The following is an 18,655-nucleotide window of genomic DNA, read 5'->3' as shown; positions in this document are numbered from 1 at the left end:
TCGGAGACGTGACTCAGTTGGAGGAGGAGGAAGTTGAGGCAACAGGATCCTTAGACAAAGATGCAGTCGCCTTCGTCTTGTTTTTGTTGGTAGCAGCAGCAGCAGCAGCAGGTGTAGCAGACCAGGATGGCCAGATCAATGCGTCTTCGTTGACGAGTGCGCGGAGTGCTTTCAGGCCTGCAGTCACGAACGGTCGCTGGACGAGCGGTTCCTTCTGTTTCTTCTTCTTCTTGTCCTTCTTGTTGTTCTCCGCGGACGTGTCTGCTTCGTCCGGAGACTCGGATGATTGAGACTCTGTCTTGGACTCTGTCTTGGACTCGGTCTTGGTCTTGGTCTTGGCGGGGTCCTTGCCAATGGCCTTCTTTAGGGAAACCCAGCGCTGGTCACGCTCGTCTCGCTCCTCAAACACGGCGTCTTGGTCGCCGCGGACGAACAGGACAAACAGATCGATGCTTGCCTGCTTCTTGGCGTCGTAGAAGTTGCCCAGACAGGGACCGAGCTCGCCTCGCCAGCCGCTCTCCTCGTGCGTCTCGCGCTGTGCGGCCTGTGCGCTCGTCTCGCCAAAGTCAATCTGACCCTTGGGCACAATCCACTCGCGCGGGTGCGACAGGGACTGAATCAGCAGCACGCGTAACTTGCCAGTGCTCGGGTCGATGCGAATGGGAAGACAGCCGCCCTGTTGCCGCATCCACCGAATGAGTGAAGTGAATGAACCTGAGTGAATGAACCGAGTGCAAACCCTGGCTGACACAAAAGTCCGTGACTCGTCACAAGAACAAGAACAATTAAAAAAAAAAGAATGAACTGAAAAGTTTGGGACGGAATTGCTCGATGGTCTGAGAAGGGAGGAGTTGGGGATGGGTTTGGACGAGATTGTTCCACTCCACTCCACTCAAAGTTCACCACCCACCTCCATTACGATCATCTCTTGCAAGAGCCAATTGGCCTCTACCGTTCGTTCGGGTGGAACCAACGTTACACAGCTTGGGGTTGGAAGCAGTGCCGTCGTTTCATCTCTGATCTGATTTTGAAACCAAGCCCTCCGCTGCTGCTATTTCTCACGAACTTGAAGTTGGCCGAGCAGCTACTCGGATCCTAATGTTGCCTCTGCAACTGTGATATGAACTCGGTTCTTCACCCACCTCTGCTCGACTCAACCATACAATCTGAACGTTGGAAAAACCAGCGTGGAAAATCTCACATTGCTTGTGCTTTTCGTGTTCATGTTGTTACAACTCGCCATCAATCTCCTTCCGCAATGCTCGCGCCTGTCGCAAGAGCCTGTTCTTCTTGGTCGGATCGGTCTCTTGGCTGGCCTGGCGCTCGAGGGTGTCTGCGCGCGACGCCTTGCTGCTGCCGGAACCGGAACCCAGGCCAGACGACCGGCTCGATCCGCGCGCGCGCCGACCGGACGAGGCCGACTGATCGCCAATGCCACGCTCGCCTCCGGGGCAGGTACACGCGTCCTGCTGCGATGCCAAGAAGGAGCTGCAGCCAAAGCCCGAGGTGCTAAACAGGAAAAAGTCCTTGGAGGCGTCGCAGGCGGTTCGGTCCTGGTCGTTGTCGACGCGGTCACAGACCTGGCTCAGGCACTTTCCGAAATCCGAGTCGCACGTGTCGCGCACAGAGTTGCACGTGTGGTAGCAGTAGTCGTGCTCGTCGCAGCACGGCGTGAACGGGAACTTCATGTCCTCGGCGCGGATTGGCAAACTCGCTGGCCCGCAGCCATTCGAGGTCGGCTTGTGGCCCTGCTTTGGCAACGGCGCTGCGCCACTGGGGCACTGGTGCTTGCACGAGCCATCGCCGACGCCCGGCGTGCCTCCCGCGTTCATGAGCGTGGCGAACAGGTTCCCGAGCGGGTCGTCTGCTGCTTGAACTGGGGCAATCACCAAGCTGGTCACCATCAGAGCAGCCAGTGCAGCCAGTGTAGCGAGTGTGTGGATGGGCATTGAAGAAACAGTGCAAGACGATGATGCTGCTGCCGATCGACGCGACGGAGCGGCAGTAATGCGCATTGTATAGATTGTGTTTTGAGCTCTGAGCTGGCAAGTTCGGATTGGATTGGGAACTGGGGTACAAAGTGGAAAAAGGGGGACTGGGCGTCGATGTTGGTTGGGACGACATCTGAGTAAATGTGATGATGATGATGATGATGATGATTGTGAATTTGTTGAATCTGTTCAAAAAGCTGCTGAAAATGTTCGACCAAAGATGTAGACAGTCTGACAGTTGCTATGGTGTCAAATCTCGCTGTGTAGACCGAATGTCAAAGTGGATCAACCAAAACAAACAACCACTTGTATTGGGATCAACCCGCTTGCCAGAACAAAATCTACGAAATCATGCAATGTTTGGTGGCTTGCGAACATCCACACCGTATCGGCGCAACGCTGCAGCCACATCTTCACTTGCTATGTTGCGACGCTCCTTGATGTTTTTCAAAGTCAGCAGAAGAATCGACACGACAACAAAAAAACAATATGTTTGTGACAACATACCCGGTTGCCTCGTCGCTCTGTCCGGATTTGAGAGTGATTGGCGGCGTCGTTGGCCACGTCTGTAACAAACTTTTGGGCCGCAAGTGCGACAATCCGAAGGCTACAAAGGGAAACGAAAGAGAGCACAAATCAGTGATGAAAGTTTCACTTTCGCAAGAAGAACCGCCCCGCCGTTGCCACGTACAGCTTCGGATCCGATGTATTAAACCCGCCACGAGCAAGATAGTATTGCACGACCACATCTGGGATCTGCCACAGGGAACAAGTGAGCAAAACAATCACTGCTGGTGCATTGATTGCTAAAATGGTCCAGAAATCTCCCACCCCCGACTCCCTCGCAGCCTTACCGCTGGTGTAAAGTTGCCCAGATCGCGCATGAGCTCAACGAGTGCCTCAATCTCCGAGATCTGCTCGACGCGGGCCTCTCGCGCCAGACCCTCGAGCGAGTGTCCAAAGGCATTGGGCTGCCCGCCTGCGTCCTGCGAGGCCGATGCACCCGCTGCCCCTGCGCCGGCTGCGGCTGTGGTGCCAGCAGCATCGTCGCTCCGTGACTCTGGTCGTTGAGGCGGCTGCAGTCTGTGATACGAGCGAGGAAGCGCAGGCAGAGAGCGGTCAGAATACGCTTGGCTTTGCTCTCACTCACTCGCGCTCATCCATCCCTCCGAGAGAGCAAAGCATGGCGCACGCATGGTAAAAAACACAATCCAACACAATCTGCATTTACGAAAAGACCGGTCCGGCCGCACTCCCGCCCTCGTCCAAGCGGACTCGCTTGCGTGGATCTGCCATTGATGTGTTGTTGCTTCTGAGAATACCAAGACTGATCCCAATGGAACATTAACATAGCATATAAGCAACAACAAGTACTGTATGGCAAGAATTGAAAGTAAAATATTCAATAAACCAAAAGAAAATAACACACACACACACACGACGCTCACAAAACTCAAGTCGCGACAACAACAAAAAGGCGCTCAGGACGGAACGCCGGTCCGCCGAGCAGGCTCCGACTGAAGATAGGGCACAATGACGGCCAAAAGATGGCGAAGAACAACCTCGGAATCGAGGATGCTGATATGCGCCGCTCGACCAAGCATGGAATCCATGTTCTTGCTGGGAAACTCGTTCATGATGTTGAACCGAACAAACGAGACGTCCCGACGTTGCTTGAGAGGCTCGAGAAGATGGCCCAGCATTTCCATGTACACAGGACCTGACGACAAGCGCGGGGAGCAAAAAAAAATGTGTACACAGCCAAAAAAGAGCGATGGTCAGAATGACATTGGGGGGATACAGTTGGAAATCTGCTCATTCACAACACACAACACACACTTACCAAGCTTGCGATCCTTGAGCGCCTTCGGATTCATTTCAATGCGCGCAGAGTGGTATGGAACATACCGATCCTGCATCGACGCGACCAGCAGCACGTTCGAGAACATGGCCAAGCCTGCCTGCATGCTCAGGCGGTACAGGAGGGATTGGCGAGGATTGCTGCTATCGGCAAGCGCCAGCTCGGCCAGCGACGAGCCCTGATTGCGGTGGAAGGCGCGCATGGCCCGCATGCCCGTCTGCACCGCAGAGCTATCGCCGAGGACAGTCCCCAGGTGTGGGGCGCTCAGACTGACATAGGTGTGCAGCTTGTCGCGACGACACAGCAGCTCGGGACGCGTCAGAGCGTTGCGAATGACAATGTTGCCCAAAGAGTGGCCGACAAAGCTGATGAAGGCCGGCTGCACCTTGACGTGAGCCAGATACTGCTCCAATTCCTTCACAAGATTGTCAGTCATCACTTCAAAGCTCGAGTACGTGTCATTCTTGTTGGAAACGGAGAGGAAGCAGTCAAACGTCGGAATGGTCAGCAGCAACGCGTTGCGGAAGGCGAACAAGTCCACGTCGCTGCCTTCCAACCCATGCACAAACACGACCAAATGCCGCTGGTTGGTCACCGGCGGGACAATAAACGGGTGAGAAACAGAGTCAGAGAGCTGCAGTTCGCTGTGGAAGAAGCCCTGGATGGGCAGCTGTGTCTTGAGCGCCTGGCAGGCGGCGGTTGTTCTTTGGGTTTGACGATCGCGCGCAAGAGTTTCATCCTGCTCGCGCGCATGTTCGTCAAGCATGGAAACGAGGTTGGTCTGACTACCATTCCGCGAGTTCCTGCCACTTTGAGTGCGGCTATTGGTCAAGCTGTGGGAAATGCTCCCAGAGCGTGTTCGAGCAGCCTTCTTGCGCGACTGCGCCAGCGAAACAAGCGAGTTGGACGAGGCGGACAACGAGCGCGATGCCGACTTGTGTGGACTCGACGCAGCGGTATTGGCCACCGAGAGCGCCCCTGTAGGAACATTTCCCATGCTGTTCCGGCGGGCGCCGCCACCATTCGCACGCACTGATAAAGTTGACGAAGACGACGACGCTTTCGGAGGCAGGTCGCCAGGCTCGTCCTTGGCATCGGAATCGGTGCTTCGAGATCGATTCGACGAGAACATTTTGGAAGCCATCGCTCGCAGCTTATCGCGCTTTCGCATCGAGCTCGTCCCAGTCAGTCCCTCGTTGGAGGAGGCCGATTCGTTACCACTTCCAGACATGGCGTCGGTTGGAGAGGAGGGGTGGGAGGCTAGGGAGTAGAGTGAGACTTGCTCGGAAGCGCTTCGGGTCAAGCGACGCTCGGTTGGCGAAGCATCCTCCGAAACCTCAATGCGAGGCGTTTGCGATTGCGGTTGTTGCGACGTTGGTTGGGCGTCAGCCTCTTCGTGGACAACCCCACCGACGGCATCTGACCGGAGAACCGTTGGTGTTTCGGTGTTTGCCAATGCAGCTGCTTCGTCGGCCGGCTGGACAAACGTAGGCGGTGCGTCGATTTGCACAGTCGGCACAGCAGGAGAAGCGGGAAAGAACAACGTCGCGGTCGCGTCCGTCGGGGTGACTTGGATGCTAAACTGCGACTTGAAGCGTTGCAGGGACTTTCGCGTCGAGTTCTTGCGATCCATGCGGCGTGGGCTGCGCTCCGGGGCCAAAGGAGACACTGGGCGGTCGGGTAACGTCAGTTCCACGGGAGCTAAACGTGACGAGGACGTCCCAGGCGAGCCGGATGATAACGACGAGGAGTCGGGCGTGACGGGAATCGTGCTCACACTTGAGGACGAATGCCCATGCCTCATCACGAAAGCACGCTCCACGCTTTCGTTGGTGCTGCTCAGCTCATCCTCTTCGAGTTCGGCCTCGTCCGGAATTTCCTCGCTTTCTTCCGACACCTTGCTCATGTGTCGCTCAAAGCGGACCGCAATGGGCTGCGATTCGGCAACTGGGTGAATGCCCTGCAGGAATTGGTCTTCGAAAATGATGGGCGGGCGCTTGACGATGCCCAACGGATTGAGGAGCTCGTAGTTGGAACGGGTGACTTCGCGCACAAACTCTGAGGTTTCGATCAAATTGGAAAGCGTGGCCATATCCTTGTAGCTGGAGAGGGTTGTTTGTTTTCAGAAACAGCAAACACACCAGATCACCGGTTGAGCGTGAGTGCGATAGATTCCGAATTGGAAACAAAAACGGATCATTTGGCGCAGCACCCTACCTCAAATCGATGTACTTTTCGCAATCCTCGCGACTAAACGTTTGCACAAAGACACGAGCGCGGAGCTGGCCGCGCGCCTGGAGCTCCCCTTGGACAAAGAGCCGCTTGCTCACAAACTCGTCGAGCGCAAAGCACTGCAGAAGCCGTCCCCACAAGGGTGTGACCTAGATTCGGGACGTGGATGACACACTTCGAGGTGAGTAAATCGCCGACACACTGGACGAACGAGCTGTTTTGGGTGTCGAAAACGCACCTGTTCGACGATTGGCTGAAGCGACTCGATGATGGCAATCGCGGCCATGTCTGGCTGTAGCGCACTCTGCTTGCAAAAAAGATAAACCCCCCCCCCCGGCTTCGGTGAGATGACTGTTGAAACCCTCCCGCCCGCGCCACCAACTCGACAACACAAGGACGGACGGACGGACAACAAAAAAAGCCCCAAACGCGGTACGCACCGAAATTTTGGATTTGAACGCCTGCTGCAGTTGTGTCAAGACGAGCTCGTCGGCTGGAGAAACATAGGCGGGCCGCGGTCCTGCCGTCTCGATTGTTGGCAAAATCGAGCTGGCCTCGTCAGAAACGAGCATGGACAAACGGTTGGCAAAAGCCACCGCCGGATCCTCAAACTGCAAATCAGCCAGCGGCGCGTTGGTGAGTGCATCGCGCTCGCCGGGCGGCCGAATTGCGACAAACTGCTTGAAATGCTCTCGCAACGAGCAGTGGCAGGCAACCAGCACAAATGCAAGCTGGGCAAACACGCCGCGCGCATCGTCTTGCAGGGTTTCAGACATTTGCTGCTCCGACAGGGGCTGTTCCTACAATGTGGCAATGGTCCAGTTATGTGTTAGTCTTGGCTCCGAGGCCATCAAGCGAGATGGTGTGACAACAGATTCACGCTTACGCCTGCACTCGAGTCGTGCCCCAGCCCAAACACACTGGCGAGAGTCAATTTGCTGCGGTTGGGCGTCTCGACTCGCTTTCGGAAGAGCCGGAACAGCGATTTGTTGGTCGAACTGCTGGAAGATTGCATGACAGGCCTGTGCAGTCGAAAACAAAGCGAAAAAAAAACCATGCAATCATCTTGAGAGTCTTGAAACAGCACTCCACAACTGCGCAACACTAGATACGGACCTATACTGGAAGCCAACGAGAGTGCTATGAATCGAGACGACGGTACTCATGCAATGCCGCCGATCAAAGTTGACCATTATGCTTTCATTCAGACCTGGGAAGGCGACGCGTCGCAACCGATACGTCCGACGGCAAATCAGCCCCATGGATGCCACCGCATCGGCAATAGCCCTGTGTAAGTTAAGAGCAACGAGAAGCGGACGGCAACAAACGGGCGGTGGAAATGGCACGAGTCAGAACAAACATGAAACCAAAACCAAGAAAACACACACAAAAAAAAAACAAAAAAAAAACCGGCGTTCTGTCTCTCGACGCAGTTGAGCCATCAGACTCACTCAATGTTGTTCGGTTGCGCGCAGTCGGGCTCGGGACCATAGTGCAGATCAAAATGAACACGCGCGATAGCATGCTCGAGATCTTCCTTGGCGTGGGCTGCCGTGAACGGGATGTTCAGCAAAAACACTGCGGCGTCGTTCAGAAGGCGATGCTCGTGTGACTGGGTGATGACCAGCGTTCTGGAAATGTACGATGAAGTCGTCGTTGATGCAAACGGCCGGAAGAAGGACGTTTCACCCGCGTTCAAGAGTTTGTTTTCTGCAAAATAACAAAATCCGGTGAAAACGTTGCGGTGAGTCCAGATGGAGGGATGAAACGTAAAACGTCCATCTCCAACCACCCGCCAGCATGCGGATTTTGTGTAGCAGCCTTTTTGGGATGGTGTATGCGAACATGATTGGCGCACGAACTGAGACCCGTTCCAAACCCCTGGGGCCGCTTACCTCTTCGCTGGCCGAGGAGGGCAAGATCCTCCGGCTTGGCGAGAATCCAATCGCCCTCTTTGTACTGCGGCTGGTGCATCGACGAGGAGGACGGGACGAGGAAGACGTTCGAGTCTGCCGCCGCCGAGGACGTAGCGACCAAGCCGGGTTGCGAATCCTCCTGCAAACCAGCTGGTGCTCCCCCGTCTGCACTGTGGCTGTGGCTCTGGCTGTGGCTCTGGTGCTGCGATGAGCCTGGTGGATGATGATTTGCACCATCTGCGGCTTGCTCGACCAGTTGGACGTCGAGCGAGCTCGGGCTCTCCACCGAGCAACGGATGTGATAAAGTCTGTAGCAACCAAACAACCAAGCAAGAACATGGTCAGGATGCACTTTGTCGCCCGTATCGTATCGTGATTCTTGCTCGTTCACATGCAGTGCAATCAGACGGGGACCCCAATGGACAATGAACGGCGTTGGCAACAGTGGAAGGGGTGGCGAGGCGAGTCCTTGTGTTGGCGTTTTGCAGTGAAATTTCGGGCTGCCACCCGTGCGACCCGGAACGCGATGGGGGGCCAGATTCGCAGCACACGCGCAAAAGGGGGGGGGTGATGTGGTTGACTCACCCGCGCTGTGTGGCGTCGTGGTTGGTCAGCGAGAAGAGCGACACTGCGAGCTGCACTTGAGCAAACAACGCCATGGCTGGAGACCCAAATTTCTGATCCAACACCCCGAAGTCTAGAGCTTGAAAGAAGAAACAAAAAACTGAGTATCACACTACGAAATCACAAACGAGAAAAAGAATGAGCTTTGGACATGCCTTTTGGTGTGCGGAACAGCATCACGGAAGGATTGCTCTGCTTGGTTCAAACTCCAATTTCGAATTCATTCAGGTTCTTTTGGATGATTTGTCCATCTCATGATTCTCAGTCCTCAATTTATTCCTTTTTTCCTTTTGTTTGCTTTCGTTGCCCTATTTTCACAAAGCACAAGAATGAGTGAGGAAGCGACCTCTGGAGAGGCGGCAGGAGCACTGTCAATGTCGACGGAAGCAACAGCTCTGCCTGCTCCCGCTGCGACTCCGTCTGCGACACCAGCGGCCGCGCAGCCTCCCGCGACCATGTTCTCGATGGACCAGGTGCAGGCCATGATTGCGCAGGCGGTGGCTGCAAGGGAGGCAACCATCCGCGCTGAAGTCGAGTCGATGCTCGCCCAGCAGCTGCAGCAGCAGTACCAGCAGTTCGCCGCAGCCACCACCGCCGCAACCACCGCCGCTGCCACCGGCCTGTCGACTGCCGATTCCTCTGCCGTCACCAGCTACACAGCAGCTGCAGCAGCACCATCAAAGCCTGCCCAAGGTGAGCAGCGCAATCAACCCCGCTCTTCTTTTGTTTATTTTTCTTTTATTTTTTTTATTTTATTTTTTTTATTTTTTTTTTTGTTGGGTTTTTTTTTTTTCTTGATAGCAACAAGAAGCGTGCGGCCTTTCTTCTGTCTGAGCTCCATCCCACCTTTCATCTCGCCCCGCTTTTGTAATGCGTGCGACATGAAGTGGTAGTGCAATGGAAGAGGCGAGGGAAGACTTGCCAAAGAAGGGGGGGGGGTTTTCCGCTCGCTGTTGTCTGGGGTTTTTTTCAAACGACCCTGTTGCGGGGTTGTGGGTGAGCACGGAGACAGAGACAGACAGAGACAGACAGAGACAGAGAGAGCACAGACAACGGGTCAATATTCCATTGCATCGATGACCACAGCACAGAGTCAAACACGAATCCAACCATCGTTTGATTGTTGGTTTGGGTTTTTGAATCTTGGTTTTTTGATGCAAATGTTTCATTTCCTCATGCAAAAAAAAAAAAAAAAAAAAAAAAAAAACCTTCCAAACTCCGAAAAATTCAATTTTCCTTTTGCTTTCGTTGTTTCTGTTGATCTTTGAGGAACTCTGTTGCCAAACGATTGACGATGATGCTGTTTGTCATTGCTCCAGTTTTCCCCCGCAAAAAGCGTATGACTCACTTCTCTTGTTTTCTTGACACCCGCTATTTTGGCTTGTTTGTTTGTTTGTTTGCTTCCTTGTTGACGCTTTTGACTCGATATTTCCACTTCACACTCGCGTTTTGGGAACAGATCACGCAGCGAGGACGATGGAGACCGAAGGCGAGGGCATCACGGACGACTCGAGCACAAGCTCATCGACAGAGTCCATTGCGGTCGCGCGGTACGCTGCGGCACAGCAGTCCACTGCCAACCTGGTCTCGGCGCTGCACCAAGTCATTCGCACTGTGGACGGATTTGTCTCGTCCTCGGCGTCCGCCATCCACGCGGGCGGCGCTGAAACCAAGGGCTCGACAACAGACGAAGAAATCGACGACGACGACGATGATGATGATGACGGCGACGACGACGACAAAGCTGGTGGTGGCGAGGACGTCCAAGTCCAAGCAGCAGCGTCAGCAAACTCAAACCGCAACGACCAAACAACTCGAGACACCTCAACAACACCCGCGGCTCTGTCAGCCTCCTCCTCCACCCTTCCGCAACCCACAGACCAACAGCACGCACCTGTTGCGGTAGAGTCGGCAGCGTCAGCGGCAGACACGCCAGACGCCGGTGAAGAAGCGACGCCGGCCTTGACGACCGCCCCTTCGCCAACCAAAGTGGTGACTCGCTCCAGGAAGTCGAGTGTGAGCGGGCCGACCGTACTGGCAAGCACGATGACGGCGTCGACAGCGGCAGCACGGTCGCCAGCGATTGTGGGCGACGGATTGCCTGCGCGTCGGCGAAGCCACCATCGAACAGCCTCCTTGTCCTCGCTTCCCATCTTCTCACAGGGCCGAAACCACGGCGACGGGACGCGCGAGTACGCGTCGTCTGCAATGAACTTGGGTGGTCCTCGGTCGCAAGCCGGGAGCCGCCGCAGCGTGCACGACGCCATGTTTGGCGACAGTGCGTACCTTTCCCAGCGAGAATCTCTGAGAGCCGTCCGAGACTCGAATATTCGCATGTTGACGGAAATTCTGGACGAGCTTGATTCGCGTGCCATTTTGCGTCAGCAGCAAGTGCTGAATGTGCTCCTGCCGGATTCGGAGCCAAAAACGGCCGCCCAAGCCTTTGGCCCAACCGGCAAGCCCATCATCCCTCGCCCCTTGTCCACGACTCACGTGGCGCAACACCGGGACGGCTCCAAGGAACCGTCGCCGTCAGGTTCTCCGCGCGGCTCGCAACATCGCCTTTCCTCCCTTTCCTCGTCGTCGCTCGGCAAACTTCATCATCATCATCAGCGCCAAAGCAGCTTTTCTCGATCCTCAGGGGGCGGGAATGTCGAATTCCGCCGCCTCAGCCTCGGTTTGACCAGTGACGACGAGCAGGCAACTGCTGTCGGCACGCACGGCTCGCTTTCACGATCCAACTCAAACCGTGGCGTGGGCTCGACCAGCGGCTCGCTGTCCAAGTCCAACTCGGCCACCCGGCTAACTGCGGCCGTATCTGCCATCGCGTCTGTCGCAGCAACCACGGCGCCAGTCTCGGTGTCGGCGCGCCCACACGCACGGATTCGTGACGTCCGCGATGTCAGCTCCTCGGACGACTCGGACGATGACACTGTTGGCACCCAACGAAAGCGAATGCACTGGACAGACATGCTGAACGAGGATCCGCCAGAGTACATGATGAAATCCAGGCAGGCCCAGCTGCAGCAGCAGCAAAAACCCCGTCGGGCGTCCGCTGCCTCCCGGCTTGCCAGCAAGGCCCAACATTTGGCGCGCGCCATGACTTCTGGCTCGCGTAAGCAGAAGAGCAAACCCGACCAGGCGGCAAAGGTTCCCAAATCCTCCATGAAGGCGCAACCTCAGGACGCTCCATCAGCGGTGTCGTCGTCTTCTGCAGCTGCGTCCTCGAGCGCGGCTCGTCCAGCACTGTCCTCGTCTGTCACTGCAATTCCGCTCACCACCCCTGCACTCGCGGCTAGTGCTGCTGCCGCTGCTGCTGCACAGCCTGCAACGACGACGACGACAACGACGACGCCCGTGGTAGTGCTGGGATCGTCGCCACAAGCGGCACCCGTCTCCACTCCGTCCACCCCGACCCCAGCAGACCCGTCTGCACCCGACACCGTAATCCCTGCTCAGTCACAACCGCCCCAGCAGCCTTCATCCTCACCGGCATTGCATCTGGTCCCTGCCGCTCCTGCTACGACTTGGAACCTCGTCTCACCGCTGGCCAACCCCTACAGCGGCTCAAGCACTTCGTTGCAACCTCCGCTTGAGGAGTCTGAAGGCCTGCAACACCCCACCCCTGCCATTGCACATCTGCCATCTGATCCGGTGGCTGCGAGCACGCGGCTAGGGATGGCCATTGCTCGGGGCTCGTACGACGTGGACGACGAATCGGAAACGGTTGCGCGACGACCGGGTCCTCAGGCTCGGCCTGCGCGGGTTTTGGACAACCACTATGACAGCTTGAGCAGCGATGGTGACGATGAGAGCGATTACGATAACGACGATGACGACCACCCCAGTGTCAGCAGCCACCTGCGGTCATTCAGCGATACGGAGGTCTCGCACAACTCGCGTCGGCGTCGCCGACTGTTCACGGTGGCCGAAATGCTGGCAGAGCTCGAGCGCGAAGCTGTCTTGCGCGAGCGCATCCAGGCAGCCCGCGACGAAGCCATCGCCAACTCGGTCAGCCTTGGCCTGCCATCCGCGTTCCGATTCCGCGTCGACAATGCGTTTTCCAATGCCATCCAGACCCTTCGTCGTCGGCTGTCGGCTCACGATGCCCACGCGGTAGCATTGCCTCCATCCGTCGACGAACAGGTTAGCACTGAGAACATTGCCATGGCTGCGCAATCGTCGGCCGCGGCGGCACCCTCGTCATCCTCGCGGGATCCCAGCACGTCCACTTTGCCCTCATCGTCTTCTACTTCTGGTGCCGATGTGACGCTTTTGGCGGAAACTACTCCCCCGACAGAAGCCGCCGCCGCTGCCACTGCTGCTGCTGCTGCTGCTGCTGCTGCTGCTGCTGCTGCTGCTGCTGCTGCAGATGAACCCTCGACAGTCCAGGAGATTAACGCTGCCCTGCGGCGAATTTTGTCGGAATCAGACGTTTCCCAATATCGAGACAATGACTTGCGCAATATTGCCAGCATGTTGGAAGAGCTGCGTGTCGCCGAGCTCGAAGCCAGGCAACATGCACTGCTCTACCCGCCGATTCAAGGCAAGCGTGTCGCTACTCCGATGGGCGTCGCCACGCCCGTGGACAAGAAGGCCCTGGACCGCAGGCGGCAGGAGCAGCGTAAGCAGTTTGAGCGCGAACTGGCGATGCGGCAACGGCAAGAGCGAGCGGAGGCCAAAGCGCGAAAGCGTGCTCTGCGTGAAAACGACTCGGCTTCCGGCTCGGCCCACGCCTCTGGAAGTGCAACACCGGCGGAAGGAGATGTGTCTGGCGTGTCCAAGCAAAACATCGTGACTCGTCTCAAGAAGACGCTGCGACGAACGAGCGAGTCGGAGGCTGCGGGCGGCGACGAAGCTGCTGCACGGGAATCCGAAGTCGCCAACAAGAGTACGAGTGCGCTTGCAGCTCCTGCAGCTGTTGCAGGTGATACTACCGCCCCAAGCACACGACCCGACACTTCCGGTTCGGTCACCCCCATGTCTGCAAGCTCGGTACGCTCTTCGGGAACCGCCACTCCCATCAGCCAGTCGCAACAAGCGGCAGCAGAGAAAGTTGCCGCCGACAAGGTTACCACAGAGAGCGCTCCTGTTGTCACCGACGGCGACGCTCCGCTGCGCACTGCGTCGTCTGTCGACTCGGTTGCAAGCTCTGAACGCGACGACGACGTCCCGACCAACTTGGTCTCCTCCAAGCCGGTCACCACTGCAAGGGCGCCCCGACGCTCGAGCACGTGCAACATGACGTTTGAGGAAATGCTCACTGATATGCATCCCGAGGACGAGGCCCTGACTGCCAGCAACCAGGACCTGTACCGTTCCTACCGCCAGCACCTGTACGAGCATGTGATGGCAAACTCTACGAATCGCCTTGATTCTCGGTTGGGCCCGGAGGCAGCGGCCTTTGCGCGTCGTGAAAAGGATCTCCGCGATCTCGAAGAAGCCGAGCAGAATGAAACCCAAAAGCCGAGCTTGGTGGGGCGTCTGTTGAAAAAGTCCAACAGCAAGGGCTCGGTCGTTGCTCATCAAGTCGATCCGCCCAAGGAACCCGCAAAGTTGAAAAAGTCCGGCAGCAAGGGCTCTGTTGTCAACTATCATGTTGCTCCCGCGACCGGAGCCCGCGGCGGCTCGCGCGTGGCTCAGCCGGACGAGATGGATCCCGAACTGACTGCCATCACGACTGCCATGGCTCAAGTCGACCGCAGTGCCCAGGGGATCATGATTGATCAACTGGGCGACGACCAGCTCATTTCTCTTGCCGAGATGATTGCGGAACTAGACGCGCGGGCTGCGCTTGCCGAAGGAATTGCACGCGAACGCGAAAAGCAGCGCCGTCGGTCTGTTCAAGGCATCTACTCTGCCATTCGTGGCAAGTTTGTGCGAAAGGAAGGCAAGGTGCCCACCATTGCACTGGCTGCCCAGCGGTACGAGGCCGAGCAACACCGCAAAAAGTCCCTGGAAGCAACGAACGCCATACAGCTCGACAGTCCTCCTTCTTCAACCGCCGAGCCCTCCAGTCATGAGCCTGTGGTCTCCATCTCGGCCAGCAACGTGGTCGGCGCCAACGCGGCCTCTGGTTCGTCACTCCAGAGCACATCTACACCCATTGTAGCCGTCACAGTGACGCCCACATCTCCAGTTGCTGCTGCTGCCGCTTCTGCTCCTGTTGCTGCTGCTTCCGCTCCTGCTCCTGTTGCTGCTGCTTCCGCTCCTGCTCCTGCCCAGGCCGCAGCCAGTGATAGCGACAGCGACGTCGACGACGGCATTCGAGATCAAGACTTGCGCAACCTGGCCGCCACGCTCCGAGAGCTCGATGCCAAGTACGAGCGCATTCAGCAGGATAAGGAACGAAGGCGCCTAATGCGAGAGCAGGAGGAGCTGCTTCTGCAACACCAGCAGCAAAGCAAGTTGTCGCATCGTCTGGCGTCGAAAGGCAAAAAGCTCGTGTCGGTTTTCAAAATCTCCACGGCCAACACGAGCGGAGACCTCAACAGCCAGAACTTGCTGAAGCCGTCAGACCCCTCTCTTCCCGACGCTCCGACTCCTCCAGTCTCTCCTCGACACAACCTTGTCGGCCAGCGCAAAAAGTCGCAATCCCCACCCCACAGCCCTCCACCAACCAGCTACGTTCCGCCCGCAACCAGCAGTTTTCCGCTGCTCTCCCCTGTGCGAGAAGCCCCGCTTTCGCCTCGTGGCGACGAGTCCGTGTCGCCAACCTCCCCGACCTCCCCAGGATTTCCCGCATCAGAAGCCCGGCCTCCGTCTCAGAACGGCCTTTCCGCGCCGCCCGTGCGACGCTTGACTCTGGTTGCCGAGGAAGGAGCTGGGCGCAGTTTGGATGTTTGAGGGGTACCAACAAAAGGCGTTCTCTTTCCCTGTACAAAAAAAAGCTCGAGTTTTCATGATTTTGTTTTCTTCCTTTTTTTTTCTTTTCGTGCTTCAATCAGTCTTTCTTTTTCTTTCATTTCTTACATCCTTTTGAAGTTAGCCCGGCGCTTGTCTATGCGTTGATTCTCGTGAATTGAATGAGCAGTGCTGTCACCCGTGTTCACAATTCGCCACGCTGGTTTCACAAACGCCCGTTGTTTTGGATTTGTGCTTTGGCACTCGTCGCTGGAATCTACCGAGGCTTGCAAATGAATCATCGTGTGATTACTCGAGCTCTTGTTGGCCTTGTTGCGCTCGCTCTAGGGGTCTATCTTCTTGCATGCGCAGGTACAGACGTGTTTCAGGTGTTGGTGCAGTGAAAAAACATCCCAAGATCAACGCTCCTCCGAAAACCCGTTGTTTGTTCTGCATAGGTTTGATGATGGGGGGATGTCGACTCACCGGTGCCGTTCTTGGCTTCGTGATGCATCCAAGGCGTGTGGGAGGCAACAAGTGGGGTGAGCTTTGTGGTGGGAAGAGGCGATCAAAGTGAAGCGTCTGCCGAAACAAAACTTCCTACTGTTTTGTGTCCGGGTTTTTCTTTTTGTCCATCTCGCTCGCTTCACGGCTGCCTCTCTCGCCACTTTACACGCTGTCAACTCGAATCCAGTCAAAGTCCATCTCACGCATTTCTTTTTGCTGTTGGGTTGATTGCTGATGTGTTTTCGCACCCTCGTGCAGCGCCGTATTCTGCGAACGAGTCGGTCGCGACTGCGCTTCTCAGTGACCCTCAAGCTCCAAATTTCGCACACTTGGCAAAATCCCGGGCGCTTTCAACAATGAGCCAACAGCAGTCCGTGCCTTTGAGCAGCAACACATCCGAAGTTGAGGAGATTGGCCGCGCGCATGCTCGTCCGAAAAAGGTGCACCACATTCAGCTCAATGAAGTCGTAGATCAAACCTTCAACGACACGGCATCATCGTTGCCAATGGACAAGACAACCTTGGCGAGGGGTTTTGTCAACAGTCACATTTTCCAAGGACTTTGTGGTGGCAAAGTGGCTAGAAGCAAACACCACGCCCTCTTTCCCAGATTCCCGACCGTCAAGAGACGTGTTGCTTCACTTACGGCGGACTTTGCAGACGATGAATACTTCCAGCGCGTGTTTGGCTTTATTGTGCCCAAGGTCACGGGAATGTACAGGTTTGCGGTCGCGTCTGACGACACCTCCGAGTTCTGGCTAAGCACGGACAACCTTGCCGAGCACGAGCGCCTGCTGTGCTTTGTCGGACGACCAGAGGATCCAGAAAACGAAGTCTGGACCCATCCTGGCGATTACAGCCGGTATTCTTCTCAAATATCGCAGCCTGTGCACTTGGATGCCAACCGCGCGTACTTTATGGAGCTTTTCCACAAGCAAAGCGGTGGAGGGGCGCATGTCTCGGTGGCTTGGCAACCTCCCAGTGAGACCGAATTTGCAGTCATCGAGAAGGAATTTCTGATGGGCTACGAGAATGGTACGCTCGCTCGTCTCTGAAAGTGTGTGTGTGTGTGTGTGTGTGTGGGACGAACAGACGAACGGAAACAATTGACCAATTGCCCTCCTCGGCTACGTTGTGGTACTTGCCATTGTGCTGCTTTTGAATTCCAGAGCTGGATGAGCTTCACAGTGCCACCGATGGCCACGATCATGGTGCAGCAGCAGCGCCGCCTTCGCACCGCCACTACTTTGAAGTGGAAGCTGGCACGGAAATTTCCCCGTCTCCCGCGATGGACCCTCGAACAGAGTTCTGGCGCATTCCACGTGTGCCACCTCAAGTGACCCTTCATGTCCTCGAGACGTGCGAGTATCATCCGAGCTATCTCGCCAATCGGAAACTCAATCGCTACGAAGGAGTGTCGATGGTGGAAGTTTCGGAAGTGTTTCCTGACGATTCGACCGGGTTACTTTTCAACCAACAGCCGGAAAGCGCCAACCCACTTATTCCGACCGATCAAGCCAAGGCAGTAAGACGGTGGTTTTTTTTTCTGTTGTCTGATTGGAATGGCCGAGGCCATGCACTCATGTGTGTGTGCTCTCTCTCTCGCTCTCTCTCTCTGTCTCGAACTCTCCGTAGATTGTGGTCGAGTACCTCGATTTGCTCAACGCACGGCGTCCAAACGATACGCTCGTGTTAAAGCGAGTGGTCAACATTGTCAACAAGCGGGACCGCGCTCGCGGTGCGCTGCGGACACTTTTGGAAATCGACGTGGCACCGTTGCACTCCCCGGACAAGGTGCAGCGACTGTCTCAATACGTGTACCGGCCGTCGGCTGCCGAGGAGCTGTGCTACCCCAGTGGGATGGTGTGGAATGCCACCGCAACCATTCATCTGGTCATTCCTGTGAAAAACCAAGTCGCGTGGGTGGCGCACCTGATTGAGAATCTCGAAGCGCTGTGGATCGAGACTCGCGACGAGCACGTGAATCTTGTGCTTGTTGACTTTGACTCGACCGATGGCGACTACGAGGCAATGCTGCGGCGCAGTCGCATCCCGCACTACACGTTTGTCCGCAAAACGGGCAACTTTGAGCGCACAACGGGCATTCAGGCGGGTGTCGACACCGTCCAGAATGCCAACGACATTGTCTTTACGTGTGATCTGCACCTCGACATTCCCGCGACGTTGCTTGACGACATTCGCAAGCACACAATCGCCTCGAAGCAGGTCTATGCGCCGCTCGTGGTGCGACTCGGATGCGGTTTCACCCCTGCACACCCGAACGGATTTTGGGAGCATGCTGGATACGGATTGCTGTCAATCGTCAAGCGGGACTTTGACCGCATCGGAGGCATGAACACTCGCGAATTTGGCGACAGATGGGGCGGTGAGGACTGGGAGCTGCTTGATCGGGTGCTGTCTGCCAACCTCGAGGTGGAACGCTTGCGCCAGCCTCGGTTTTACCACTTTTGGCACTCTCGAAAGGGCATGTGGTCTGGGACGGCATGAATGGTGGGTTGTTTGTTTGCTTGTTGTTTCGCAAGCTGCAGTACTGGTCAGGGTCAGGCCACATACGGGCCTTGCGCACTGTGGTTTTTGTTGCACATCTCACCGCCTCCCCCACCACCACCTTCAACCAAACGAATAAACCATCGACACAATGTGGGCCAAGAAGAAAACAA

At 56.3% G+C, this 18,655-nt stretch overlaps 6 protein-coding genes across 6 annotated transcripts; 2 read left to right on the top strand and 4 right to left on the bottom strand.

Annotated features, from left to right (window-relative positions):
- Positions 1 to 13: 13 nt before the first annotated feature.
- Positions 14 to 688, bottom strand: CAOG_04180 (hypothetical protein; the record flags this gene model as incomplete). The annotated part of the gene is made up of 1 exon (XM_004347955.1): positions 14 to 688. The coding sequence occupies one exon, from the start codon at positions 686 to 688 to the stop codon at positions 14 to 16; it is 675 nt and encodes a 224-aa protein (XP_004348005.1).
- A 494-nt stretch (positions 689 to 1,182) lies between these two features.
- CAOG_04179 (hypothetical protein) lies at positions 1,183 to 2,084 on the bottom strand. The gene has a single exon (XM_004347954.2). It carries the CDS (start codon positions 2,013 to 2,015, stop codon positions 1,230 to 1,232), a length of 786 nt encoding a protein of 261 aa, XP_004348004.1. The 5' UTR covers positions 2,016 to 2,084; the 3' UTR covers positions 1,183 to 1,229.
- Positions 2,085 to 2,291: 207 nt separating this feature from the next.
- On the bottom strand, positions 2,292 to 3,310 carry CAOG_04178 (hypothetical protein). Its single transcript, XM_004347953.2, has 5 exons — positions 3,223 to 3,310; positions 2,846 to 3,074; positions 2,683 to 2,747; positions 2,499 to 2,598; positions 2,292 to 2,427 (listed from the first exon to the last, which is right to left on the bottom strand). Exons 1-5 carry the CDS (start codon positions 3,285 to 3,287, stop codon positions 2,341 to 2,343), a joined length of 546 nt encoding a protein of 181 aa, XP_004348003.1. The 5' UTR covers positions 3,288 to 3,310; the 3' UTR covers positions 2,292 to 2,340.
- Positions 3,311 to 3,414: 104 nt separating this feature from the next.
- CAOG_04177 (hypothetical protein) lies at positions 3,415 to 8,746 on the bottom strand. The gene is made up of 10 exons (XM_004347952.2): positions 8,586 to 8,746; positions 7,980 to 8,308; positions 7,536 to 7,794; positions 7,201 to 7,371; positions 6,971 to 7,106; positions 6,525 to 6,884; positions 6,323 to 6,388; positions 6,070 to 6,233; positions 3,835 to 5,954; positions 3,415 to 3,711 (listed from the first exon to the last, which is right to left on the bottom strand). The coding sequence occupies exons 1-10, from the start codon at positions 8,657 to 8,659 to the stop codon at positions 3,473 to 3,475; spliced, it is 3,918 nt and encodes a 1,305-aa protein (XP_004348002.2). The 5' UTR covers positions 8,660 to 8,746; the 3' UTR covers positions 3,415 to 3,472.
- A 140-nt stretch (positions 8,747 to 8,886) lies between these two features.
- CAOG_08761 (hypothetical protein) lies at positions 8,887 to 15,564 on the top strand. The gene is made up of 2 exons (XM_011272089.1): positions 8,887 to 9,317; positions 10,084 to 15,564. The coding sequence occupies exons 1-2, from the start codon at positions 8,954 to 8,956 to the stop codon at positions 15,468 to 15,470; spliced, it is 5,751 nt and encodes a 1,916-aa protein (XP_011270391.1). The 5' UTR covers positions 8,887 to 8,953; the 3' UTR covers positions 15,471 to 15,564.
- Positions 15,510 to 18,642, top strand: CAOG_08760 (hypothetical protein). The gene is made up of 4 exons (XM_011272088.1): positions 15,510 to 15,839; positions 16,233 to 17,009; positions 17,144 to 17,499; positions 17,610 to 18,642. The coding sequence occupies exons 1-4, from the start codon at positions 15,650 to 15,652 to the stop codon at positions 18,480 to 18,482; spliced, it is 2,196 nt and encodes a 731-aa protein (XP_011270390.1). The 5' UTR covers positions 15,510 to 15,649; the 3' UTR covers positions 18,483 to 18,642.
- The last annotated feature ends 13 nt before the right edge of the window (positions 18,643 to 18,655 follow it).

Source organism: Capsaspora owczarzaki, assembly GCF_000151315.2.
Source record: "Capsaspora owczarzaki ATCC 30864 unplaced genomic scaffold supercont2.6, whole genome shotgun sequence".
NCBI classification, from domain to species: domain Eukaryota; class Filasterea; order Ministeriida; family Capsasporidae; genus Capsaspora; species Capsaspora owczarzaki.
This window is presented reverse-complemented; position numbering and strand designations above follow the sequence as displayed.

What these genes read in the sequence shown, in the direction of transcription:
- CAOG_04179 (XM_004347954.2), bottom strand. Translation starts at nt 2,015, where the DNA reads ATGCGCATTACTGCCGCTCCGTCGCGTCGATCGGCAGCAGCATCATCG.
- CAOG_04178 (XM_004347953.2), bottom strand. Translation starts at nt 3,287, where the DNA reads ATGGCAGATCCACGCAAGCGAGTCCGCTTGGACGAGGGCGGGAGTGCG. An exon ending in GCGGCCGGACCGGTCTTTTC is followed by an intron (nt 3,075 to 3,222) that starts GTAAATGCAGAT and finishes CTCGTATCACAG; the next exon opens with ACTGCAGCCGCCTCAACGAC. An exon ending in TGGGCAACTTTACACCAGCG is followed by an intron (nt 2,748 to 2,845) that starts GTAAGGCTGCGA and finishes TCCCTGTGGCAG; the next exon opens with ATCCCAGATGTGGTCGTGCA.
- CAOG_04177 (XM_004347952.2), bottom strand. Translation starts at nt 8,659, where the DNA reads ATGGCGTTGTTTGCTCAAGTGCAGCTCGCAGTGTCGCTCTTCTCGCTG. An exon ending in TTCAGCCAATCGTCGAACAG is followed by an intron (nt 6,234 to 6,322) that starts GTGCGTTTTCGA and finishes TCCCGAATCTAG; the next exon opens with GTCACACCCTTGTGGGGACG. An exon ending in GAAAAGTACATCGATTTGAG is followed by an intron (nt 5,955 to 6,069) that starts GTAGGGTGCTGC and finishes AACCCTCTCCAG; the next exon opens with CTACAAGGATATGGCCACGC.
- CAOG_08761 (XM_011272089.1), top strand. Translation starts at nt 8,954, where the DNA reads ATGAGTGAGGAAGCGACCTCTGGAGAGGCGGCAGGAGCACTGTCAATG. An exon ending in ACCATCAAAGCCTGCCCAAG is followed by an intron (nt 9,318 to 10,083) that starts GTGAGCAGCGCA and finishes TTTTGGGAACAG; the next exon opens with ATCACGCAGCGAGGACGATG.
- CAOG_08760 (XM_011272088.1), top strand. Translation starts at nt 15,650, where the DNA reads ATGAGCAGTGCTGTCACCCGTGTTCACAATTCGCCACGCTGGTTTCAC. An exon ending in CTATCTTCTTGCATGCGCAG is followed by an intron (nt 15,840 to 16,232) that starts GTACAGACGTGT and finishes ACCCTCGTGCAG; the next exon opens with CGCCGTATTCTGCGAACGAG. An exon ending in TCTGATGGGCTACGAGAATG is followed by an intron (nt 17,010 to 17,143) that starts GTACGCTCGCTC and finishes TTTGAATTCCAG; the next exon opens with AGCTGGATGAGCTTCACAGT.